This window comes from Anolis carolinensis, chromosome 1 (genome assembly GCF_035594765.1).
Source record: "Anolis carolinensis isolate JA03-04 chromosome 1, rAnoCar3.1.pri, whole genome shotgun sequence".
NCBI lineage: Eukaryota > Metazoa > Chordata > Lepidosauria > Squamata > Dactyloidae > Anolis > Anolis carolinensis.
The window spans coordinates 180,309,993-180,333,160 of NC_085841.1; the positions used below are offsets into that span (position 1 = coordinate 180,309,993).

The window sequence follows — 23,168 nt, forward strand, 5'->3', positions numbered from 1 at the left end:
TGAAGACCATATGCAAATAGTGCAAATAGTCTCACATTTTGTTTAATGGGTAAAAAAACAAGTTTCTTGGTAGGGAATGACTGCAATTTTTTATTATTCATCCATCACAAATTCCCACTAATAGTCTTCATCTTAATACGAAAGCACAAGTAGATATAAATAAAAGCATTTATAAATTCTGTGCTCTGGGCACCAGATAACATTTTTTTTTACTGAATTATACATTCAGTACATTTTGCAGAAGGTTAACCTGCTTTCTCTGTGGCAATTGGATTGGAAGGTGTCAAACATATGCACAACAGCAATTAAGAAGTGAAAAAGAACTTTTATCACTGTTACACCATTTTTTAAAAAACATGTTGGTTATTGTTTAAGCCATGGGATATTTTAGAACCCCAATGAGATAATGTAATGCAAAAGATAAAAATCTGGAATAGCCAAAAAAGTCAGATTGGTTCCATGATGCTCACATTCAGAAAACATATGTTCTCATGGGTTGAATACTTGTTTTCAGAACTTGTTCAGTAATTGCATTCAATGGGCTGACAAATCAGCATCTGGTTAGGTGAAAATTCCTATGAACACTAATTCTGAATGAAAGGGAAAATATGGGAATGTCATTTGACAACGTACAACTGGCAAATGCTATGAACTCATAAAAACTGGGAAGAAAGAGAAGAGACAAAAAGATCAGAAATAGGCTACCATTGTTTAGGTTGATTATTATGACTAAGAGCAGATAACTGCAAACCTTGCATATTACACCAACCCTTCCTAGGTTATATTAAACCTGTCTGAAGCATAAATGAAATTGGTGAATTTATAACAATATCTCAAACTTCAGTAAACTTGTGGGTTTTCTTTCTCCAACACTTCATGGGTTATTTTTCTTCTTCTTTTCTTTAACTGTCGTATCTTCATGCATTATGCTTTATTTTGTCTTTCTGTTAATACCTTACTTGGTTGATATTATTAATTATACAATCGTGCATGCAAGGCAACCAGCACTCCATCCCCAGAAACACAACATCAAACACATGAGTTTGGGAAAACAAAGGCCACAACTTATTTATTGGTTACAGCTGAAAATAAAGTTGGCAGAACACGCATGGGTCCTGGATTGCTACATCGTCCAGCCTGACTGCTGGACTGATGACACCATGGAGGTGCCTTAGAACAGAATCTGGAGGGCATATCTGACCTACAGATACTCAATCAGAAGGGAAGGGGGACGTAGGACAGATACCTGTCAGCATCGCTCTGGGCAACTCATACTGATATGCCCCCGTTTTTACTATAATTAGATTCCTTAACCGAGGGAGAACAAGCCAAAACCAGATCCAGGACCCATGCTAACCCCCACAAAAAGAGAACCCCTCAAATGACGGGGGGCACCTGCTGCCAACCCTCAAACAGCTGTAACCAATGAGACAGCAGGAGCTGCAATCTCTCTGCTCGGTAACTCAAGCAGGGCTTTTCTCTAAAAATCTTGATCAAGCTTTATGCTGAGGTAATTTTAATAAAAACTGAGCTCCCCCCCCCCCCACAAGATCAGTTTTTAATTAATATTTGTAAGGTTGCTCTTATCATGTAATATAATATGTCTAATAAATGTTTCTTCTAGTTTATATTTTTTTTTCATTCTGTGAATATTAACTCATATTGCATTCTATGATACTAGCCTTTTTAATGGTTTAAAAAGCTCTAAATAATTGGTTTTAATATCCCTAAATAAATTTAAAACACATTTTCTAGAGTCACCCCCAACTACTTGCCTTAAAATTTAAATAAACATTTTTATTTAAATATATGAATTTACAGATGAAATAAACAATCACATACCTGTTCAGGTCCCACACTTTGCTAGTTTTATCCATAGATGCAGAAGCCACAAAATTTCCACATGAATGCCAGGAACAATCCCATGCTGCATAGCTGTGTCCTTCTAAAGTCAATACACATCCTCCCTTTGCAAAGTCCCATATCCGAACTGTTGTATCTCCACTTGAAGTGACAAGTTTTGTCCCACTGTTAGAAATAAAAATTCTGAATTACAAATTGGCCTATTCTTGGGACAGTTTAATCCTAGCAGACCAAATGTGAATTCCTATTGTTTCTATCTGTTAAAACAATTTTTGAGGCTTCCGGTAGTGGCAAGATGGCGGATGCAGCAGAACGCTGAAGCTCTCCCAAACTTCAGCGTTCTGACCTCTCCTAACCACTTGGCAGAGCTTGTCTCTCCCCCTAAAACTGCTGGAAGAAGGCAGTAGGGAGCAAAACCGAAGACCCTGTGTTAGCCACTGAGGCTGCCAGGAGGAGGTGGGCAAAGTGAGGAGAAGGTACCTTTTCAGCTGTCAGGGGCAGAACGCCGCCATTATTTTAAAATATCCAAGAAACAAGGGAAGAAAATCCTAAAGAAAAAAGTGAAGCTGCTCAGCGAACGGAAAATTACCTGTCTGGGAAGATGATTGGAGTAGATCCCTGGAGTGGTCTGAGACAACTTTAGGACCGGTGGGTCCTATGTGGATAAAGGACGGTCAGGGGAAAAAAAAAAAGTGACGGAGGGTGCTCGGAAGAGTTTTGGGACTTTGGAGTTCTAAAAAGAAGTGTGCGGTGTGTGGTGGAAGGTGAGGGTTGGAAGGCGAAAGCAAAGCGGTGAGGATACGGAAGAAATTAAGAAACCAAGAAAAGCAGGCTTACTGGGGGTCAATCTTTCGATTGGAGTCAGCGGAGCGGCGCTTGGCGGGCGAGAGCGGCGCTTGGCGGGCGAGAGCGGCGAGCGGTGGTTCGGGGAAACGGGAGCCTCCACGTGAGCGCGTGCCTCTGCGTGAGCGCGTGCGTGCGTGCGTCGTGACGCACGCGCGGACGCGCACGACGTGCAGCGTGCGGCGCGCAGCGGCGCGCGGGGAGAGACCGGCGTGGGATTGTGATATGCGAAGAAAAGCTATCCTGTCAGCTGTTAGAAAAGAATGAAGCAGCCCTAAAGTGGAGAGTAATTGTCGAGTGAGAGGACCAGAGTCGCAACAGAAGAGCGAGAAGGGCTGTAGATACGAAAGACTGTTCTCCCAAAGAAGAGAAGTCATCAGGGGTGCCGAAGGAAGGCTGCCTCATCATACAAGGCTGGGAATGGCCTGTGTTTAGGTACTATATATAGCAGTGTATGGCAGCGTATTACAGTGTATTGTCTCGAACTGTATTGTATTGTACTGTATGGTACTGTACTGCATGGTATTGAATGGTATATACCAATTGGTTCTATGACTAGAGAATTTCTAAAAGATTGTCAATGAGATCTCCGGGGTATAGAGGACTGGTCTAGTGTTCATAAGCTTATCAACGAAATAGTAATTAATAGATAACTGATAGACAAAATTACAGACAAATTAGTTGACAGGATCTAGGGAGTAGAAGGAAGCAGAAGGAATATAGGGAGTAAACAAGATCCCTCACCATTTAGTTTCGCTTAATAAGAGTTTTACATTTAGATTTGAAAGGCAGGGAATAGCGGGTTTCTGGAGAAACAGAGATGAGTGCTGTCAAGAATAAAATGGAGAAAGAGAAGGACAAAGAAAAGGAAAAAAGAGGGGTAGGAAGAAAAGACTCGCTGACGGATGATTACAGTATTAAAGATGTAATGTTTGAAATTTTAAAACTACAAACAGAGGTGATTAAAATTCAGGAAAAACAAGATATACAATTTAACAAAGTTAAAGAAGAGATGACGAATATGAGGAAAGAATTGAAGGATGAAATTCAATCACTGGTTAAAGAAGAAGTTAATAAGTTGAGGGAGGAATTGGAAATAACGAAACTAGAAGGCATAAGGAGGGCCGAAGAAAACAGGTTGACTCATAATAATCAAATAGAACTGAGAAAGGAAATGAAAACAATTGATAAAGAGATTAAGGCAATTAAAACGCAGCAGGAAATTTTGGAAATAAAAGAAAAAGAATCATATCTTAGATTACGTAATGTGCAGAAAAGGGAAAGTGAAAACGTTAGAGAACTATGCATAGAGATTATAGCCGAAATAATAAAAAAAACAGAGGAGACAGAGCAAGAGATAGAGAGAGCACACAGGGTACAATCTAGCTACTCAAAAAAACACAACATTCCAAGGGACATTGTGGTACGCTTCAATAAGAAGAGGACGAGGGATGATATCCTGTCAAGTAACTCCAAGACCCCAACACTTTATAAAGGGGAAAGAATAGCAATCTTAAAAGAACTCCCAATCTCGGTCTTGGAAAGAAGACGTAAATACTTCTTTCTAACCGATGAACTAAGGAAAAGGAACATTAGATTCAGGTGGGACAGAATTGAAGGTCTGATGTTAACGTGGGAAGGGAATAGGAAATGGATAACAAGCGAACAAAGTGCAAAGACGTTTTATGAGAAATACCTGAATAAGGAAAGCAAGACAGAAAAAGTTAGAAAGGAGGATAGAAAAGAAGAATATCAAGGCCAAGGTAAAAGTGAGGAAGAACAGAGAAGCGAATGGTTCTTGAGTGATAAGGATGACTCAGGGAGAATGAAAAAGAGAATTAGAGAAAAATCTCCGGAAGATCTTATCAATCTAGTGGCTATAAATATGGAAATCAAGGAGAGAGGAGAAGAAACTAAGAAAGAGGATGGCAGTACAAAGGCTTAAAATATATTCAAATAATGTGAACGGTCTTAACTCACCGAATAAAAGAAAGAAAATTTGGCATCACATAAAAAAGGGAAATATGATCTAATTTGTTTGCAAGAAACGCACATAACACACAAGCATGTGGCACATCTAACACAAAATAGCTTGGGCAACACATATTACGCGTCGGGTTCTGAAAAAAAAAAGAGGGGTAGTGACATATGTGAATAATAAGATTGCATCGGACATAGCATTTAAGGATTCGGAAGGCAGAATCTCAAGTAGTTTCTATCAAGATCCTACCACGATTACACTCTGACCATGCACCCATTGAAATTTTAATGGAGGATAAAAGGTACTCGAAGGGAGAGTATAGATGGAGGTTAAATAATATGTTGTTAAAAGAACCTTTGGATCAAAAAAGATATAGGGAGGCATTGACTGAATATTTTCAACTGAATAAAGAAGAAGACACTGATATAACCTCTATTTGGGACGCAAGTAAAGCGTACATCAGAGGACATTTCATACAACAAAATATAAGAAAGAATAGAGACAAAAGAGACAAACAAAAGGAATTGGAAGAAAGGATTATTGTCTTAGAAGAAAAGATTAAGATCAACCCGAAAGATAAGGAGTCAACTTTCAACTTGGAGGTAGTGAAAAGGCAAATAGTAAGCCTACAATTGGAAGAAATAGGAAAGAAAATGATACACATAAGGCAACAAAATTTCGAAAATGCGAACAAGATAGGAAAATGGTTAGCGAGAAAGACGAACAAAAGGAAACAACAACACTACATTGATAAAATTCAAGAGGATAATAATACATACTTGGACTGGAAGGAGATAGAAAACCAATTTGTTAATTACTATAGGAAATTATATACTGAAGATAACATCCCAAGGGAAAAAGTCATGCAATATCTAGGGAAACAAAATATTAAGAAAATATCAGAAAGCCAACGAGAACGTTTGAATAAAAAAATAGAATTAGAAGAAATAGAGAGAGCTATCCAAAGGCTACCTTCTAATAAAGCCCCAGGGCCGGATGGGCTAACATCTACTTATTACAAAATATTCCATGACATTTTAAGTTCTCCATTACAAAGGGTCATGAATAGAATTTTAGAGGGGGGAAACGTCCCACAAACATGGGAAAATGCAAATATAGTATTAATCCCCCCAAAAAACACTGATAATGTAAAAGTTTCAAATTATAGACCAATCTCACTGATAAATGTAGATTATAAAATCTTTTCTAGCATTCTGGGAGACAGATTGAAAAATGTTTTGGCTGAAAGAATTCATGAGGATCAGTGTGGATTCTTGCCTGGCAGACAACAAAAAGAAAATATAAGATTACTTCTAAATGCTATCGAGTATTATGAAAAAAACAGACAAAAAGAAGTAGCCTTCTTATTTCTAGATGCCGAAAAGGCATTTGACAGTGTAAATTGGTTTTGCATGCTCGAAATTCTATCAGAAATGGACATAGGGTTTTTTTTAAGAATGCTATAAAAAAGATCTATTCACAACAAAGTGCAAGAATTATAATAAATGGACAATTATCAGACACAATAGAAGTAAAAAAAGGAACAAGGCAGGGGTGTCCCCTCTCCCCTCTCTTATTCATCTTAACCGCAGAAACTCTTTTGGATGCAATTAGGAAAAATGAAGATCTGAAGGGACTGAGAGCCAAAAATAATAGTTATAAAATATGAGCATACGCGGATGATATTGTGTGTATAATCGAGGACCCTTCAAGTCAGATAATGTCATGGTTGGAAGTTATTGAAAGCTTCGGGGAAATAGCTGGGATAAAGATAAACAGAGAAAAAACGAAGATTTTGACAAAGAACATCTCACAAACACAAAAGGAGGAACTACAAAATAAAACAGGGATTGAGGTAGTTAAAAAAATCAAATATCTTGGGATTGAGTTAACAGCAAGCAATGCCCAACTGGAAAAAAACAACTATGATAAAAAATGGAGAGAAATGAAAAAGAAATTGAAGAGGTGGGAGACCTTACCGATCTCTCTTTTAGGAAAAATTGCGATAATAAAAATGAAGGTTTTGGCCGAAATGCTTTTTCTATTTCAAAATTTACCTATCCTGAAAAATAAAAAAATACTGAGTGAATGGCAGAGAGAAACCAACAAATTTATCTGGGGCAGGAAGCGTGCAAGGATCAAATTTCAATATATGAAGGATGATATACAGAGAGGGGGGTTGGGTGTCCCCGACTTCCAGCTGTACTATGACGCAGCTGCACTGGAATGGGTCAAGGAATGGGCCACTTTGAAGAAAACTAGGCTCTTGGTATTAGAAGGACAGGATCTGAATAAGGGATGGCATGCTTACCTATGGAAAAGGAAAGGCTTTAAAGAAAGGAATTTTAGTAACCATTATCTTAGAAAAGCATTACTATTAACATGGGAGAAATACAAACCTAGACTCCTCAGGAAGACCCCATTATGGCTCTCGCCACTTGAATCAGAACACAAGAGAGAGATTCCTAGGGAAAGATGGCTAACATACAAGCAATTGTTAAAAATAGACAACTCTGGAATAAATCTCAAATCTTATGAGGAGGTCAAACAAATAGAGCCATCTATAACCTGGCTAAATTACTGGCAGATTAGGGAGTGCTTCAAAATAGACAATCAAATAGGATTTGAGAGAAGTAACACAGTTTGGGATAAAGTTCTAAAACTTGAGACGAGAATAATTAAAGTGTTATATCAGCAATTGCTAATATGGGATACAGAAGAGGCTTACGTTAAAGAAAACATGATTACATGGGCAAGGGAGTGTGGACACACCATAATGTTAGTGGAATGGGAAAGATATTGGCAAAAGAGAATAAAATATACATACTCAACAGCGTTAAAAGAAAGCTGGTATAAAAATTTTTACAGGTGGTATATCACACCAGCTAAATTGGCAAAATTTAACAAAGGAAAGATGGGAGACGAATGCTGGAAATGTAGGAAAACGAAGGGGGATTTCTTTCATATGTGGTGGGGGTGTAAGAAGATCAAAAGCTTCTGGAGATTAATTCAGAAAGAGATGGAAATCATACTTCAAAGAAAGCTTGTACTAAAACCGGCATACTTCTTATTAGGCTTAACAGACTTTTTTACGGACTCAAACAATGAAAAACTGTTTATATACATGATAAGTGCAGCCAGAATGGTGATTGCGAAGACCTGGAAAACATCGGAAGTCCCGTCACTGGAGCAATGGACACTGAAACTGCTGGACATACAGAACATGGACATCTTAACGCAGATAATTTCACAAAATACTCATATAGGGATGAAAACGGACTGGAGTAAATTAAGTACATACTTAAAGGAAAAAAGGAATTTGGACATATAAAGAGATTTTATGTTAAAGAGGAGGCACTCTCGGGGGATAAGTTTACCGGTACGGGATATGAAAATAAAAGAGAATTTTACGAAGTTAAACGCAGAGCAGGGGAGCTGGAAGGCTATAGAAGGAGGGGGGTATAGGGGAACCGTAGCAGTGTATGTCTGTGTTTTTTTTTGTTTGTTTTTTTGTTTTTTTTGTTTTTTTTGGTTTTCCCCTGTCTTTGTGTGGTTCACATGTGTTCCTCTTTTTTATTCTATCAATATAATCATAAATAAAAGGATAAAAAAAAACAATTTTTGAGGCATTGTAAACATTTATCTGCTTTAAACTCTCATTTCAACTACTCAAGAGTAACTATATTTTATCACAAATCTTCTTGAAAATGTAACAAAAATAATGTTTCAATAGTATTTGTCTTGTGATACTTAAATAATAGCAATTAAAATGTTTCCTATTTATTTATTAAATATGTCTACTCTTTATCAATTACCTTAAACAATCTTCACAAATTCAAACATTGTTATAAAAAGTTAAAATTCTCTAAACAAATTAACAGCTCCAACAGACCATAACCCCTAAAGGGATAGCTAGAAACCCAAGCCATTATCTCACAAGGCCTCCAGTTCTTGAGTGGACAGCCAAGTTACAAAAATCAGAATAATGTTGGTCCCAGTCATCCCTCCAAGAGGAAGGAATTCCATATCTAGGGCTGTCAGGACCCAGGCTGCAGAGCACCAATAACCATGCGCAGAGACCAGAATCTATCTAATATCTTTATTAAAGGAATATATAAAGTCAATAAAAACAAGTGAAGAATAAAGTTCAGAAATAGACCTTTCAGGAAAGGTCAAATATAGTCCAGGAAAATAATGTCCAGAAGGTGATATTAAGGTCCAAAGTTATAATCCAATAACCGAAACACACACTTTGCCGAGCAAAGTGTGGGGAAATGACAAGGTCTTTTAGTCCATTGGAGCTTGACAATAAGGCTGGAAAACAAACTAGATTCTTGGCAAACAAGACTTGATACGTGGCAACAAGAAGCAAGAACAAGGTCCGTGGCGAGGTCCGGGGAACAAGGCAGGCTTGGAACTTGGTCCTGGAAACAAGGAACTGGAGTTGCGTAGTCCACACACGATCTCACTCCTCAAGCTGACGAGTTGACTCCGCAAGGTTCCCCTTGCGGCAAAACACCTATATAGGATCTTGTTTTCCCGCCAAGGAACACTTTCCCTGGAGAACAAGAAGTGAAACCCAAACTGTGTCCAGATGCATGACTCCTTAGAATTTCCCAAGGGAAGCAGACCTAATCAGCTAATTGTTTGGCTGCGATTCTGGCGCTCCGGCGATTCGCCTCCCTAGTTCCTCTAGCTCTATTATAATTGTCCCGACGAGAAAACGGGGGAGAATTCTGCCCAAGGCTTGTTTGGCTGACTTCTTGAGGGCAAACATCCTCCAGGTGCAGAGGCTCCGATTCTGGCTGAACCGGTGGAAATCCCATGTTTTCCTCCTCATCTGCCACAATAGTACTAGGAACGGGACTACAAGGCCCATGAGACATCACAAGGGCACACCCTTATCTGCACTTTCAAAGGCTAGAAAGAATAGAACATATCATGCTGCTGTATGCCTTATAACTGTAAGAGAGATCAACAACCTGATTAGACAAGATCAAAATCCACCTGTTCACCTTCTTCTTTATGATGGAGCCCACCGTTTCCCATTACATGATGGGAAATGGTTTAATTACATTAAACTTCTGGCAGGATTTCGTCTTAAAGGGGAAGGCGAGGTGACAACACAGGAGGCTTCCTATGCTGCCTTGAATCAATAGCAGAAGCCGGACAGCAGACACTTTCTTCATGGGATGAGGACGTCAGTGAGACAAGCAATATGAGGCATGGGGCGATGGGTTTCCCACGCCCCCAGATAGGCACCATCGGAATTGCCACAATTCCGGTTGCACGGGTGAACAAGTCCCAAGTGTTCATAACCTATACTCGAAATGGAGAACTAGTACTGTCACAAAAGATCTGCCAATGATAATCTACTGCATTAATAACTGAGATGGGTGAAAATACAAACTAAAGACTTCTGGATTTAAAACTCAATTTTAGAAGCTTATACGAGTGATCTGGAGCACAACTATACTAACTACCGAATGTAGATAAAGGCATCTCAAAAATACTTTTTTTCATGCAACAAACCAAGGAAATATTGGAGATTGATGCCAAATTTGTTACAAGAGATATTTAGTATCAGAATACAGCTAGATTCAATTTTATTTCTACTGGGATTTCCAAATGAGCAAACAAAAAGTTATTACATAATATGATCATTGCAGCAACACTGATTTAGGCATAAAAATGGAAAACAAATGAACTACTCTTAAAAGAAAATTCTATTATAAAAGTTCTAGAACTGGCAGGAATTGACAAGTTATCTTGTTTGATAAAGAAGCAGTCAACCTCATAGGAATAAACAAGCAAACCCGCTCTGTACAAAAGTTACCAGGAACATCCTGTGATAGGTCCTCCTTAGGTTTGCCATAGTCTGGAAATAATTTGAAGACCCAGAATAACAATACAATTTTCCAATAATAACTATGTCATTGTTTCTAACGTTCAACATGGCTTTCAATATCATAGCAGAATTATGAGCCAGCATCCCAAAGTGGACTTCAGCTGTAAAAGGTGAAGCCCCAGTAGAATTGGAAAGAGGGGTGAATCATATCTCACTGCACTTTCCCTTGGGAAGTGATGAGACTTTCAGAGAGAAGAGAAAAGAAAGAACTTTTGCTATTTTGGCATTTGACCCTAGCTTGACATTGAATTTAAGAGATAGTCCTTTGTAAGAAATGCAAGACCAGCAGTGTTGGAAATACAAAATGTAAAGTGTTAACACAGAGCAGAAGTGATGACAGGGTTAATGACCTGCCAGAAGAGATCCAACAGCTAAATGAGGTGTTGGAACACAACTGAAGGCCTATCTCTTCTGGTAGGCCTACCTAGTCAGTTTTAATCATGGCTTTTGAATCATATTACATATTTATTGTGTTTTAACATTTGTCTCAGGTATTTTAATACATGTATGTTTTAACCTAGAATTCTGCAGTATGCAGGAACCATATTTAAACTGGTGCTCTAGTGCAGGCATGGGCAAACTTTGTCCCTCTAGGTGTTTTGGACTTTAACTCCCACAATTCCTAACAACCGGTAAACTGGCTGCAATTCCTGGGAGTTGAAGTCCAAAACACCTGGAGGGACAAAGTTTGTCCAAAGTGTGACAAGATTCAATGTCTCTGATTATCAGCTACCTCCAATTAACATTTTTGTTTAAGAGTATTTTCAAGATACTGACATACATTCTTTTTCTGTCTTCATGAATTTGAATATTGTTTCCCTTGATACTGTATTCATAAACCCTCCTGGGAAGTATACACAAGCCCTAGTGATTTTAATTCAGAACAGAAAATATCCCCAGATTAATTTGCTCAGTACAAGATTTGTTTATCTGCCAGGAAGAGGGTTAAATGTGTTTAACAAATCTGGGGGTGAGATGGAGCAGAGCTAAGCAGTGCAAGAATATATTTTGCAAATGCATTTGTTCCCCTCAAAAATTACTTCTTGTGATTTTTCAGTGGGCACTTGAAAGACATGAAACAAAGCAAATAGATTGTCTGTTTCTGAAATGCTCCTCTCCCAGTGTTTGCATTTTCAAGAATTCATTTTGAAATAAAAAAATTGCTTTCTTGCACTAGAAGTGGCATTTATGATGGAAGGAAATAATAATGGAAGAACAAAAAGCCTTTACATTTTCTATTCTCAGCCCGAGACAGCAAAAAAGCTATAGCCTCTAGTTAAAATTGTGTTCAGCTAGGGATATATATTCACAGTGGAAAGCACCAACATGACAATATTAAGCTTCATATGGAACTTCCTCTGCATTATGCTTAGAGGAATTCAATCAAAAGCTTTATATCACATTCCCACAATTTACAAAATTTTCTAAATTCCCACTGATGATCAAAGCAATTTCCTCTGCCTACTCTTGCAACAAGCTTCCATACACAACTAATCAAGAACAGATGGCAAATTATGACTTACTCATGGTGGATAGAAGGACATCTTTCTAAAGGGAAAGGAAAGGGCCATACAAACACACTGACAGGAGAGATATTACATAGTGCTCTAAAGATCTCTCCAAATATCTATAGAGTGATTTAGTTTTGTTTAAATGTTTAAATTCACTTCTCATTTATCTTTCAATCTTCTCCTACTTTTAAAAAGAGCAACTGAGGCATTTGTTCTATGTTTCATGGCATCCTACCACCAGTTTTCAGGGATAAAACTTAGGTCCAGTGAGAAGGTTTTTGTGAAAAGTCAACTAAGTCCAGGGGTGGTGGTCATGGAAATGGACATGACAAGGTTCTGGGAAAAAGCTCCATGTGCAAATTTTGTATCCAATATGGGAGAAAAACCCAACACAATTGTAGAAAACTTTTTTTAATGGAAAGAAAATTGTTAAAATTATTTATTGCTATCTTTTAGAATGAAATTCATGAAAATTCCATCCCTAAAAAAGTGATTCAATAGCTGTACATATTTTCTATTCCTGGGACCCAACAAAGAGACTATGTAGGAAAGTGCCCCAAATATAGTTAGAATTGAAAAAATTGAAGAAAAGAAAGGGATGTGGTCACTTATAAAATATATTGTTCAATTAAATAAATTATACAGAATGAGGAAGACACTGCCAATCTTTTCTTTTAATTGGTATGGATGACAAACATTATTTTGGGGAGTATAGCTGAGCAGTAGCTTCCTATTCAGGACTTCTAAGTGGGAAATGTCATAACTGTTAATTTGAACAGAAAGATGCACAATGGATAGTTAGTCTTTACTTTGCATAGTGAACTGAAAATAGACAAGACAGTTTTACAAAAGACAGTGGGTTTTTTCTTTAATGGGAAGTTGCTGCTGATAGCTCACTTGGGTTTCAATTAAGAACCATTTATCATGACATGAATGCTATTTTCATGGCAGGCCCCTTTCTTCCATCTTTGACATATTCATGGCCACTTGATATGGATAACATATCATAAGACTTAGTAGCAGACTACTGAAATTACTGTGGAGCTGGCTTTGAAGAGTGTTTGAAAACTTCAGCTGACAGTTTGCACGGAACAAACAACTTTGGAGCAATAAACAGAGTTCTGGCTGTTTTAGGCCATTTTAAAGAAACATAATAATATTTATAGCCCATAATGCCCAAAATGTATGGTGCTGTGGTTGGAGCACTGAACTATGAAAACCATGGAAACCTACTATGTTGTTGTTGTTGTTGTTGTTGTTGTCATCGTTATTATAATATTACCTGCCTCTCCTTGCAGCTTGCAGCAGGACACAACATGGTTAAAACAGCAAAATAAAACAAAGCACTATTAAAATAAATATAACAAATACACACTGCTAAAAGGCAGCTTAATATTTACTGCTAAAATTTACAAGTTAAAACTGGCTGGGTATACCTGCCCAAAGAAATAGCTCTTCAGTTGTTTCTTAAATTCTGACAACTGATTTAGCTGTCGGATATCTTCCAGCAGATCATTCCACAGCTTTGGAATGACCTTGAACAAGTTACAATTTCTCAGACTCAAAAGAAGCCCCCCCCCCCACAACCAAATTTTGGCCAATGATAGCTTCACATTAGGATCACTATAAGTCAGAAATAACTTGAAGACACACGAGACAAGTCTGACAAAACCCCTTGAGAAATAGTTACGAGAAAATCAGTGTTTTTCCATATGAACCCGCTTATATTTTGAGATTTTTGAGAAAAGCCATTCTCTCTGTTAATCCCATCCAATGTGTAATATGAGCTGGAGAAAACCCAATGGCCCAAATTATTTATTTCTACCCCACCTTTCTCACCCTGGAGGGGACTCAATTCAGTTGCCAGCCTCTACTATATATGATCCACTAATGTAATTGTTGAATGCCAAGTCAACACTTACATAAATCTCATTAGTTCAAGATATCTCCTTATTTTATTAGGTCAGTAGTTTCGCCTATGTGTTGGAACTCCTTTCCAAAATGCACTTCCTTGGCAAGTGGTTTTTCTTTTTAATCAAACAAGCATTTCATTTGTTGAGTTAATGTAGTCTTGTTCTTACTGCTCTCTATTTCAACCATCATTTTAATTAGCACTGATACGCTTTTAACTAGCTGTTGATGTTCTTCTGTTTTAGTCTAATTGTTATACTGCAATTTGTAGGTTAATTCTTATTGTTTACTATGTTTTTCCTATGTTGCTTCATTATTTTTATTAGTAGTCACATTCAGCATTAAACATAAAATGATAAGATTATATTTTGATATATGTATTAAAAGCAGACAATAAGTCATAGATAGATTTGCAGGGTAAGTGACATTTAGAATTTCGTTTGGAACAGGAAGAAGGGGAAAAATAAATACTTTAATCAAATCTGTTTCCTACACATTTATTTGTCATTCTTGGCCAAATACTGCAGAATGTGTATACAACACATTACATTGAATTATTTGGGCAAAGTCTTAGCAAAACTTTAGTTTCACTTCTGACCTCTCAATCTTTACCCTAAGTGGGATAGAAATGTATCCAGATACCACCTAAAATCACTCCACTTTTCAATGTAAGTAATCAATTTTGGCTCAACCTGGAACAAAATGGTTTTATCTCCCTTTCTTCTACCATTTCATGTACTGTTCAGGAGTGATGTGGCTAAAATGACTCATAAAAATAATGGGTCTATCCAGTTACAAGAAGCAAAGTGATATATTATTCTTATACATTTGGTTATAAAATATTAATCTTTACATTTTAGTAAGTATATTTAGCCATCCAAAATGGAAAAACAGTTATCATATTTGGAAATCTCTAAGGGTTTTAAAATCTCAGTTATTTTCCAGATACATCTAACATGCTGTATGCTATATGTGAAAACATTGAATCAGAAGACTGTCCAAGTAAATTGATTAGGTAGTCCATCCGGACAGAAGATAATAGCAGATTCTTGACTCTAAGAGATTTCCCATACCACCCACCAAACAACAACAACAACAACAGAATAAGCTCACAAACAAGTTCTACAACCTCAGTCCAGGCTGAATCTTCAAAATGACATTTTCTTGCCTACTTGAATCTGAGGAAGGTAATAGGTTTGTTTTTTGACTATATGGGCATATCCTGTTGAAATTGGTTTGAATTGGGTGGTGAGCTTTCTCAGGAAGGGTACACTGCACTCTCTAATCTGCTAATTCAGTAATGTTCAGTTTAGTAACTACACCAACATCTCCGGGAGCAGATGGTACTCTTCCCCTGTATGTATGGGCTGTAGTTGACTCTATCCTGCTTCTTGCTCAGAGAGAGGAACCAATTCACAGGCCATGCAAGGCCATCCAAAAGATACAAGACAATCTTAAATCTTCTTTGTGTTCCATGTCACAAATGTTAAAATGTGTAGAATTAGGTAAGAAATTAAGTATATGTTCTTGTCAATATATATTCATATTATAGAGCAGGGGTCCCCAAACTAAGGCCTGGGGGCCAGATGCGGCCCTCCAAGGTCATTTACCTGGCCCCCGCCCTCAGTTTTATAATATAATATTTTATATCATTTTAAATAATATAATATATTGTGTATACATATAATATTGATAATAATATTATAATGTTATACAATATAATACTAATAATACCATATAATAATATTAATTATATGGTATATATTACATATAATATTACAGTATAGTGGTATAGTTCAATATAGTAATATATAATGCTAATATTGTGCTATGCTAATAATATAAAATATTGTATGTACATACAGCTGCTCTGAGTCCCCTTTGGGGTGAGAAGCGCGGGATATAAATGTAATAAATAAATGTAGTAAATGAATAAATAAATAATTTTAGACTTAGGCTCACCCAAAGTCTGAAATGACTTGAAGGCACACAACAACAACAATCCTAATTCACTTGACTATCTCATTGGCTAGAAGCAGGCCCACACTTCCCATTGAAATACTGATAGGTTTATGTTGGTTACAATTGTTTTCATTTTTAAATATTGTATTGTTCTTTCATTGTTGTTGTTGTTTTGCACTACAAATAAGACATGTGCAGTATGCATAGGAATTTGTTCTTTTTTTTTCAAATGATAATTCGGCCCCTCCACAGTCTGAAGGATTGTGGACCGGCCCTCTGCTTAAAAAGTTTGAGGACCCCTGTTATAGAGTAACTAAAGATGAATTTAAATATCACATCTGAAATAAATTTTATACTGAATAAAACTTGCCCAAGAAGCTTTGTGAAAACTATGTTGACCCAAAAAATAAAATAAAAAACATGCAGAGAAAGCTGAGAGGTGAAAGACAAAAATATAATATAATGATATTGCCATTTTCTAAGCCAAGTAGTCCAAGAGTAAAAAGGACTTTGACATTTCAAAGTCACAGAAGCTGTTACTAGAAATAGGCAGCTAATAGATGCGTATAGAAGTTTAGAAGTAAAATGTAGTTGCCAGAACACTACTCTTAAACAAATCCCATTGAAATATAATATTACAGGTCCCATTTGTTTCCAAATATTCTGTATGTCAAAGGTTGTGAGATAAACCTAGCGACAAAATTAGATCTCTAACAGCAGCATTTTGTACCTTTTGAAGGACTACACATTTATTATTCTCAACAAAATCTCACAATACGCCTAGCTATTCAATGAAATCTTCAAACTGAAGGGTGTCAATGAACTGAAAGATACCATTCCAAAGTGCGTTACTTAATTATTACATCCAATATATTGCAAGTAACTGTATAATTCTTCCATCAGAACCTATTTCAGGTACATAGAAATTAAAATGACACACACTGTGCCATTACAAATATTAGTCACAACCTAACTTGGTATGAAATGAAGCCTTTAAGGCAAAGTGCATTATTAGACAGAATATAACAATCTCCTCCAAAACAGGACTTCTGAATTTCCTGTTCTCTCTATAGCAAACAGACTTACCAAAAGCCCTGTTGGAATAACAACCACTTAAAACAGCATGGGCCAAACACACAAGTTAATGTTTTTTTCACAGCTTCAGTATGGATAAATGTGTTTTATTTAACAAGAGCTTTAAAATGTTACTTTAGGCTGACTCTTTAAGAAGACTCTTGACTGTGATAAGGTAATCTTGACCATTAAACCTCTAAGATGCAAAAATATTTTCAGTGTAAATGATACATCGAATTTATAATTTGACATATATAGTTTGCCACTGGAGAAAGGAAAATCTATTGCAAATCTTTTCTCTATTACAATTTTCATCTGAGCAAATAATGTCATCAGAAGGAACCTTAGAAATTATTCTGATATTAATTATTTGTTTATTATTTATTTCATCCATTTATATTTATATCCTATTCTTCTCACCCCAGGGGGTGGTGGTGGTGGGGGGGGGGGGAGGTGGATTCAGGGCAGCCTCACAACCGGCAACCATTAGATGCCAAACAAAACAATTATAGTAACAATTACAATAACAATAAATAGTTAAAACATCAGTTATAAAAACATCCATTTAAAATTACACAAATTCAAAGCTATAATCCAAGGTCTGTCCATTGTCAATCACATAAGTCCTTTACATTATTATTGCTGCATCTGCTACTCAAATGAATGGTCCCACAACCATGTTTTAAGTTTTTTTTCCTAAAGGATAGGAGAGAGCGGACCAACCTGATTTTGTTAGGGAGGGAGTTCCACAGACCGGGGGGGGGGGGGGAGGAACCACCGAGAAGGCCCTGTCTCTCGTCCCCACCACTCGTGCTTGCGAGGATGGTGGGAACGAGAGCAGGGCCTCTCCCAATGATCTTAACCTCAGAGGTGGATCATAGAGGAAGATGCATTCAGACAAGTAAGCTGAGCAGGAACAGTTTAGGGCTTTATAGGCTAAAGCCAGAACTTTGAATTGTGCTCAGTAGCAGACTGGCAGCCAGTGGAGCTAACGTAACAGAGGGGTGATATGCTCCCTGTACACTGCTCCAGTGAGCAATCTGGCTGCCGCCTGTTCGACTAATCTAAGCTTCTGAACACAAAGGTGTAACAAAAGCAGTGAAACTCCCACATTTTGTGAATAAAAATAAAAGGACTGTTTTCTCTGGTGATGAAAACAATTGTGTGAAGAAGCAGGAACTGGCTTAGGTCATTGACAAATTTACCAAGTGGGATTTCGTGGGCAACCTGAGCTTCTTCAATATAGCACTGTAGCTAAGATGGCAAATGCCACCTTCATGACTCTACCACACTTGCCATGTACAAATGGCCATTAAGAACTAGACTCCCTAGCATTATTTATGAGCAAAACTTTATATTTTATATATATATATATATATATATATATATATATATATATATATATATACACACACACACACACACACACATACACACACACACACACACACACACACGTATATACATACATGTATACACATACACATACACATACATACACACTGACAATTTGATTCTTCGGAAGCTCAGAAACATGCACACTAGGTAATTTTCAAGTGTAGGCAAAAACAATTTTGCACCCCCCCCCCAAACCAATCACTGAAAAATAAAAGTATTGGATAATGAAAATGTTGGATAATAAGGAGGGATTAAGGAATAGCCTATTAAACATCAAATTACATTGTGATTTTACAAATTATGCACCAGAACATTTGTTTTACAACAAATCAACAGAAAAAGCAGTTCAATACATATAGTAATGTTATGTAGGAATTACTATATTTGTGAATTTAGCACCAAACATTGAATTGGGATATAGGGCAGTGTGGACTCAAATAACCCAGTTCAAAGCAAATATTGTGGGTTATTCTGTTTGATATTCTGGGTTATATGGCTGTGTGGAAGAGCACTGAGGGTCCTTCCACACAGCCAAATAACCCAGAATATCAAGGCAGATAATCCACATTATCTGCTTTGAACTGGATTATATAGAAGTGTGGACTCAGATAACCCAGATCAAGGCAGATATTGTGGTTATTCTGCTTTGATATTCTGGATTATATGGTTGTGTGGAAGAGCACTTGCCTCTATTATGTATTTCTAAATGTTCCTACTGCAATGCTAGAAATGTGTGGAATGAAAGAAAGTTTTATGAAGTGGTGGGATGGTAGGGTAATTGGCTCAACTTTCCCCCTCCCTCCACATAGTTAGATCCATGCTTCTTCCATGCAAAATAATAAGAAGGCTTTTCCTGGAGACCCCCACTAAGAAAACAAAGAGGACATGCTCACCATTTCCCACTGATTTCCCAAAAATATTGCCTAGTGGATGGCGTCGCCCTTCAGGATGAAGGGGATGCTGAGCAGGGAGGCACCCTCCCACAGGGGCCCCCTGGATGCGCTCTGGGTCTCTGCCAGCGTGCGCCACCCTGCAAGCTCCCAACGCCAGCAGCAGCAGGCCATGCACTGCACCATCCGGGGGGGGGGGGCTCTGTCCCCCACAGTGTGAAGCAAGGATGCAAAGCTGGCAGCAGTAGGAGAGCCAGCCAAGGAAAAGGAGGGAGAAGGAAGGAGGGAAACCCAGGGCGCGTTGCTGTTTAGCAACACGCTCCGCGTTTCAAAATGTTTCAAATGCGGAGCGTGTTGCTAAACAGCAATGCTCCCTGGGTTTCCCTCCTTCCTTCTCCCTTCTTCTCCCTCCTTTTCCTTGGCTGGCTCTCCTCCTGCTGCCAGCTTTGCATTCTCATCTCACGCCTCCTTGGCTCTCCCCTCCTCGGCTCTCCCCCCCTCCCAGCTTTGGAGGGGTGGTACGCATCAGGGATGAGTGCTCCTTGGTTCTCCCCCCCCCCCCCAGCTTCGGAGGGGTGGTGGGAGCCTCCCACCGCCCCTCCAAAGCCAGGAAGGGAGAAAAAGTGCAAAGGAGAACCCATTCCCGAGGCGCAGCCTCATGGCTCAGGGATGAGTGCTCCTTGCTCTCCCCTCCGGCTTTGGAGGGGCAGTGGGAGGCTCCTGCTGCCCCTCTGAAGCCAGGAAGGGAGAAAAAGTGAGAAGGAGCACCTATTACCGAGGCATGGCCACAAGGCTCAGGGATGAGTTCTCCTTGGCTCTGCCCCCCCTCCTGGCTTTGGAGGGGCGGTGGGAGCCTCCCACCGCCCCCCTGAAGCTGGGAAGGGAGAAAAAGTGTGAAGGAGCACCCATTCCTGAGGTGCGGTCTCACAGCTCGGGGATGAGTGCTACTTGGCTCTCCCCCCCTCCCGGCTTCGGAGGGGCGATGGGAGCCTCCCACTGCCCCTCCGAAGCCAGGAAGGTAGAAAAAGTGCAAAGGTGGGAGGCTTGCAGTCAAGCGGGCTATCGCGCACTTGGAGGCACCCCTCCTGCGCCCTCCAGAGGATGGCGCCTTCCGCGAGTGCGCAGTCCGTTCATAGGTTGAACCACCCCTGCACAGAAATGATGCTGATTTATCAAGGTGTTATCAAAGCAAAGACGACTAATGAAGTACTGTTAAAATATCTGCTAAAATACAGTGAAATTTACTGTTTCATTAGATTATTTCAGAGTTTGAGATTGTCTGCAGAGAAATTATTTTTCTCTATATTCTGTCCTGACAGCAGTTTCATGTCCTGAGTAGGTTATACCTCAGGACAATCAAATGCTGCGACACGCTCAATTATTTATTTTCCCACGGTTTTGAGTGCAGCTTCTACTTCACTTTCTAAAATTGGACATTCATTTTCAAATGGTTCTATCTTGTTGCCATTGCTTTATATCTGTAATGCGGTTCTTTGGTATATTATTTCCATTGTCATTTTATTTGTACTTGATCATGTAATCTCTTCCCCTGCTGGCCATGGGGCATCTCTATTCTCTTCTTAAATTTCCCTGGGATTTCACAAATCTTCTATAAGAGGTATTTTGTTCTTTTATTTTACTATCATCTATTTCTCTGCATTGGTTATTATATTTTCTGTGTCTCTCTGCACAAGTTGCTGAACAGCTGCATAAGAGGTTCTGATCCTGTTTCGGTCATTTTACTTGTGCTTCACATCTGTCCTTAACTGCTTGAGGAGACCCCCCCTCCTTCTCCCTTCTCTCTTTTTGCTGCAGATAGTGCCATTGTCACCTTTGACATTGTATCCCATTTCAGTCCAGAGCTCCTGGTCTATTAGGAAATTTTTACATCGTCTTTAAATGCTACAGGGGTGTTTTTCAGGCAGTATTTGGCATGATGATTAGTTTACTGTGCTTTCGTCTTACTCTCATTTTTGATATTAGAAGTTCATGGTCTCTGCCACTATCTGTTTCAGGTTTTACTTCTGCTGAGAGAATGGAACTTCTCCATCTTCTGATCATGATTTCTATTTTATTTCCATATTGGTCATTAGGTGATGTCCATGTATACAGTCACCTCATTGATTACTTGAAGAATATGTTTGCATGAACAAACTGTGGGTGTGACAAAATTTAATCAGTAACACTTTTGCTTCATTTTTTTGAACCTAACACAAATTTTCCTGCAATCTTATTCTGCTTCCTACTTTTAGTGTGTGATCAATTTCCTCCTGGATCCCAGCATATAATTTTCAAATTCTTCTTCTTCTGTGTATGTAGTATATTGATGCGTTTCTCTGAAGACTTAGTATTATTCAGTCAGACTTTGAATTACATTTTTACTGTTTTTGCTATAAATTAATGCCCACTCTTCTTAGATATTCATTCTTGTGTAAAACATTAGGCAATAATCTGACTCCAAATGTCCATTCTCCCCATTTTCTTACTTCACTATCTCTAGTTTCCCCTGACAATTTATTTCAAAGCAGAATATTAAATTTTAGTGCAGACTGTAAGATTCTAAGCACACAAACAAACTGAGGATTAGAAAGGAATATACACTACTAAGAGGACATCAGCTGCTGATTTCTAGCTTTAATGAATTAAAGCAAAACAAAACTTAAAAGCAGCTCCTCTTATTGGAAAATGTTACACAACTCTGAGAAAACAAAGCTGAGCTCATCTTTGAAGTCTGACCATTAGTCACCTGAAATTCAACAAAGAAGAAAATGGTACTCTTCCCTTTCCAGCTGCTATGCCAGGCAGACGCTTGTTTGAAGTTTTATTTTATTATTTGAAGCTCAAGGCAAAATTCCATTATCAGATCTGCAACATAGATCAGTGCAGAGACATCTGGTCTCCTTAAGTGCAGGGAATGAATTTCTTACAGTGGAAAACCAACAAGGTATAAAACTCAGCCTCATGGAGTCTATTGTGACAGCAAGGCAGATCTTCACATTAGTTTACTTTTTAATAGTTCTCGAGAGTCTTCCTAAGTCAAAACCTTACATTCTGCCTGTATATATGTATTTATTTATTTATTTACCATATTTATATCCTGCCTTTCCCTACCCCGAGGGGGACTCAAGGCGGCTTACAAACGACACTTATATAGTACCTTAGTAAAAAAAATAAAAAATAAAGGCAATATTTTCATAGCTTAGTATTACACCAGATGGCACTATTCTACATTCAGAATGTCAAATTATTGCTGAGTACTGAGTCACATAGTTCCTTTTTACTACTAACACTTTCTTTTGGAGATAGAAAACAAGAGAGCTTTGGTCATTTAAATTAGCACTACAAAACACTTGGCTTCTCTCTCTCTCTCTCTCTCTCTCTCTATATATATATATATATATATATATATATAGTGTTCCCTCACTAATCGCTGGGGTTAGGTTCCACGACCACCCGCAATACGTGAAAATCCGCAAAGTAGGGACGCTATATTTATTTTAATATTTATACATTATTATAGTAGTTATCAACCAATCGTGTGTTGATAAATCGCCTCCTTCTCCTCCAGTTGCCACTTGGGCTCCTTTTCTCTCCCTTTGGCTTCTTCTTCCTCCCTTCCTTAGGCTGTAAATTATAACTTTTTATTATTTATATTAGTCTTTTAGTGTTTATTGAAAAACCGCAAAATAGCAAATCTGTGAAAAGTGAACCGCGAAGTGAGGGAACACTGTATGTGTATACACACACACACACACACACACACACACTAGCTTGGGGACCTGGCAATGCCTGGGTTATTTGATAAAGGCATTATTTGTATTTGAATG

At 38.2% G+C, this 23,168-nt stretch overlaps 1 protein-coding gene across 1 annotated transcript in view; it reads right to left on the minus strand.

Moving 5' to 3' along the window:
• spag16 (sperm associated antigen 16) overlaps positions 1–23,168 on the minus strand; it is a 583,704-nt gene that overhangs the window by 297,988 nt on the left and 262,548 nt on the right. The window contains exon 12 of the mRNA XM_062961030.1: positions 1,843–2,028. Within this exon, the coding sequence (XP_062817100.1) occupies positions 1,843–2,028 (186 nt within the window). The remainder of the gene's footprint in view (positions 1–1,842; positions 2,029–23,168) is intronic.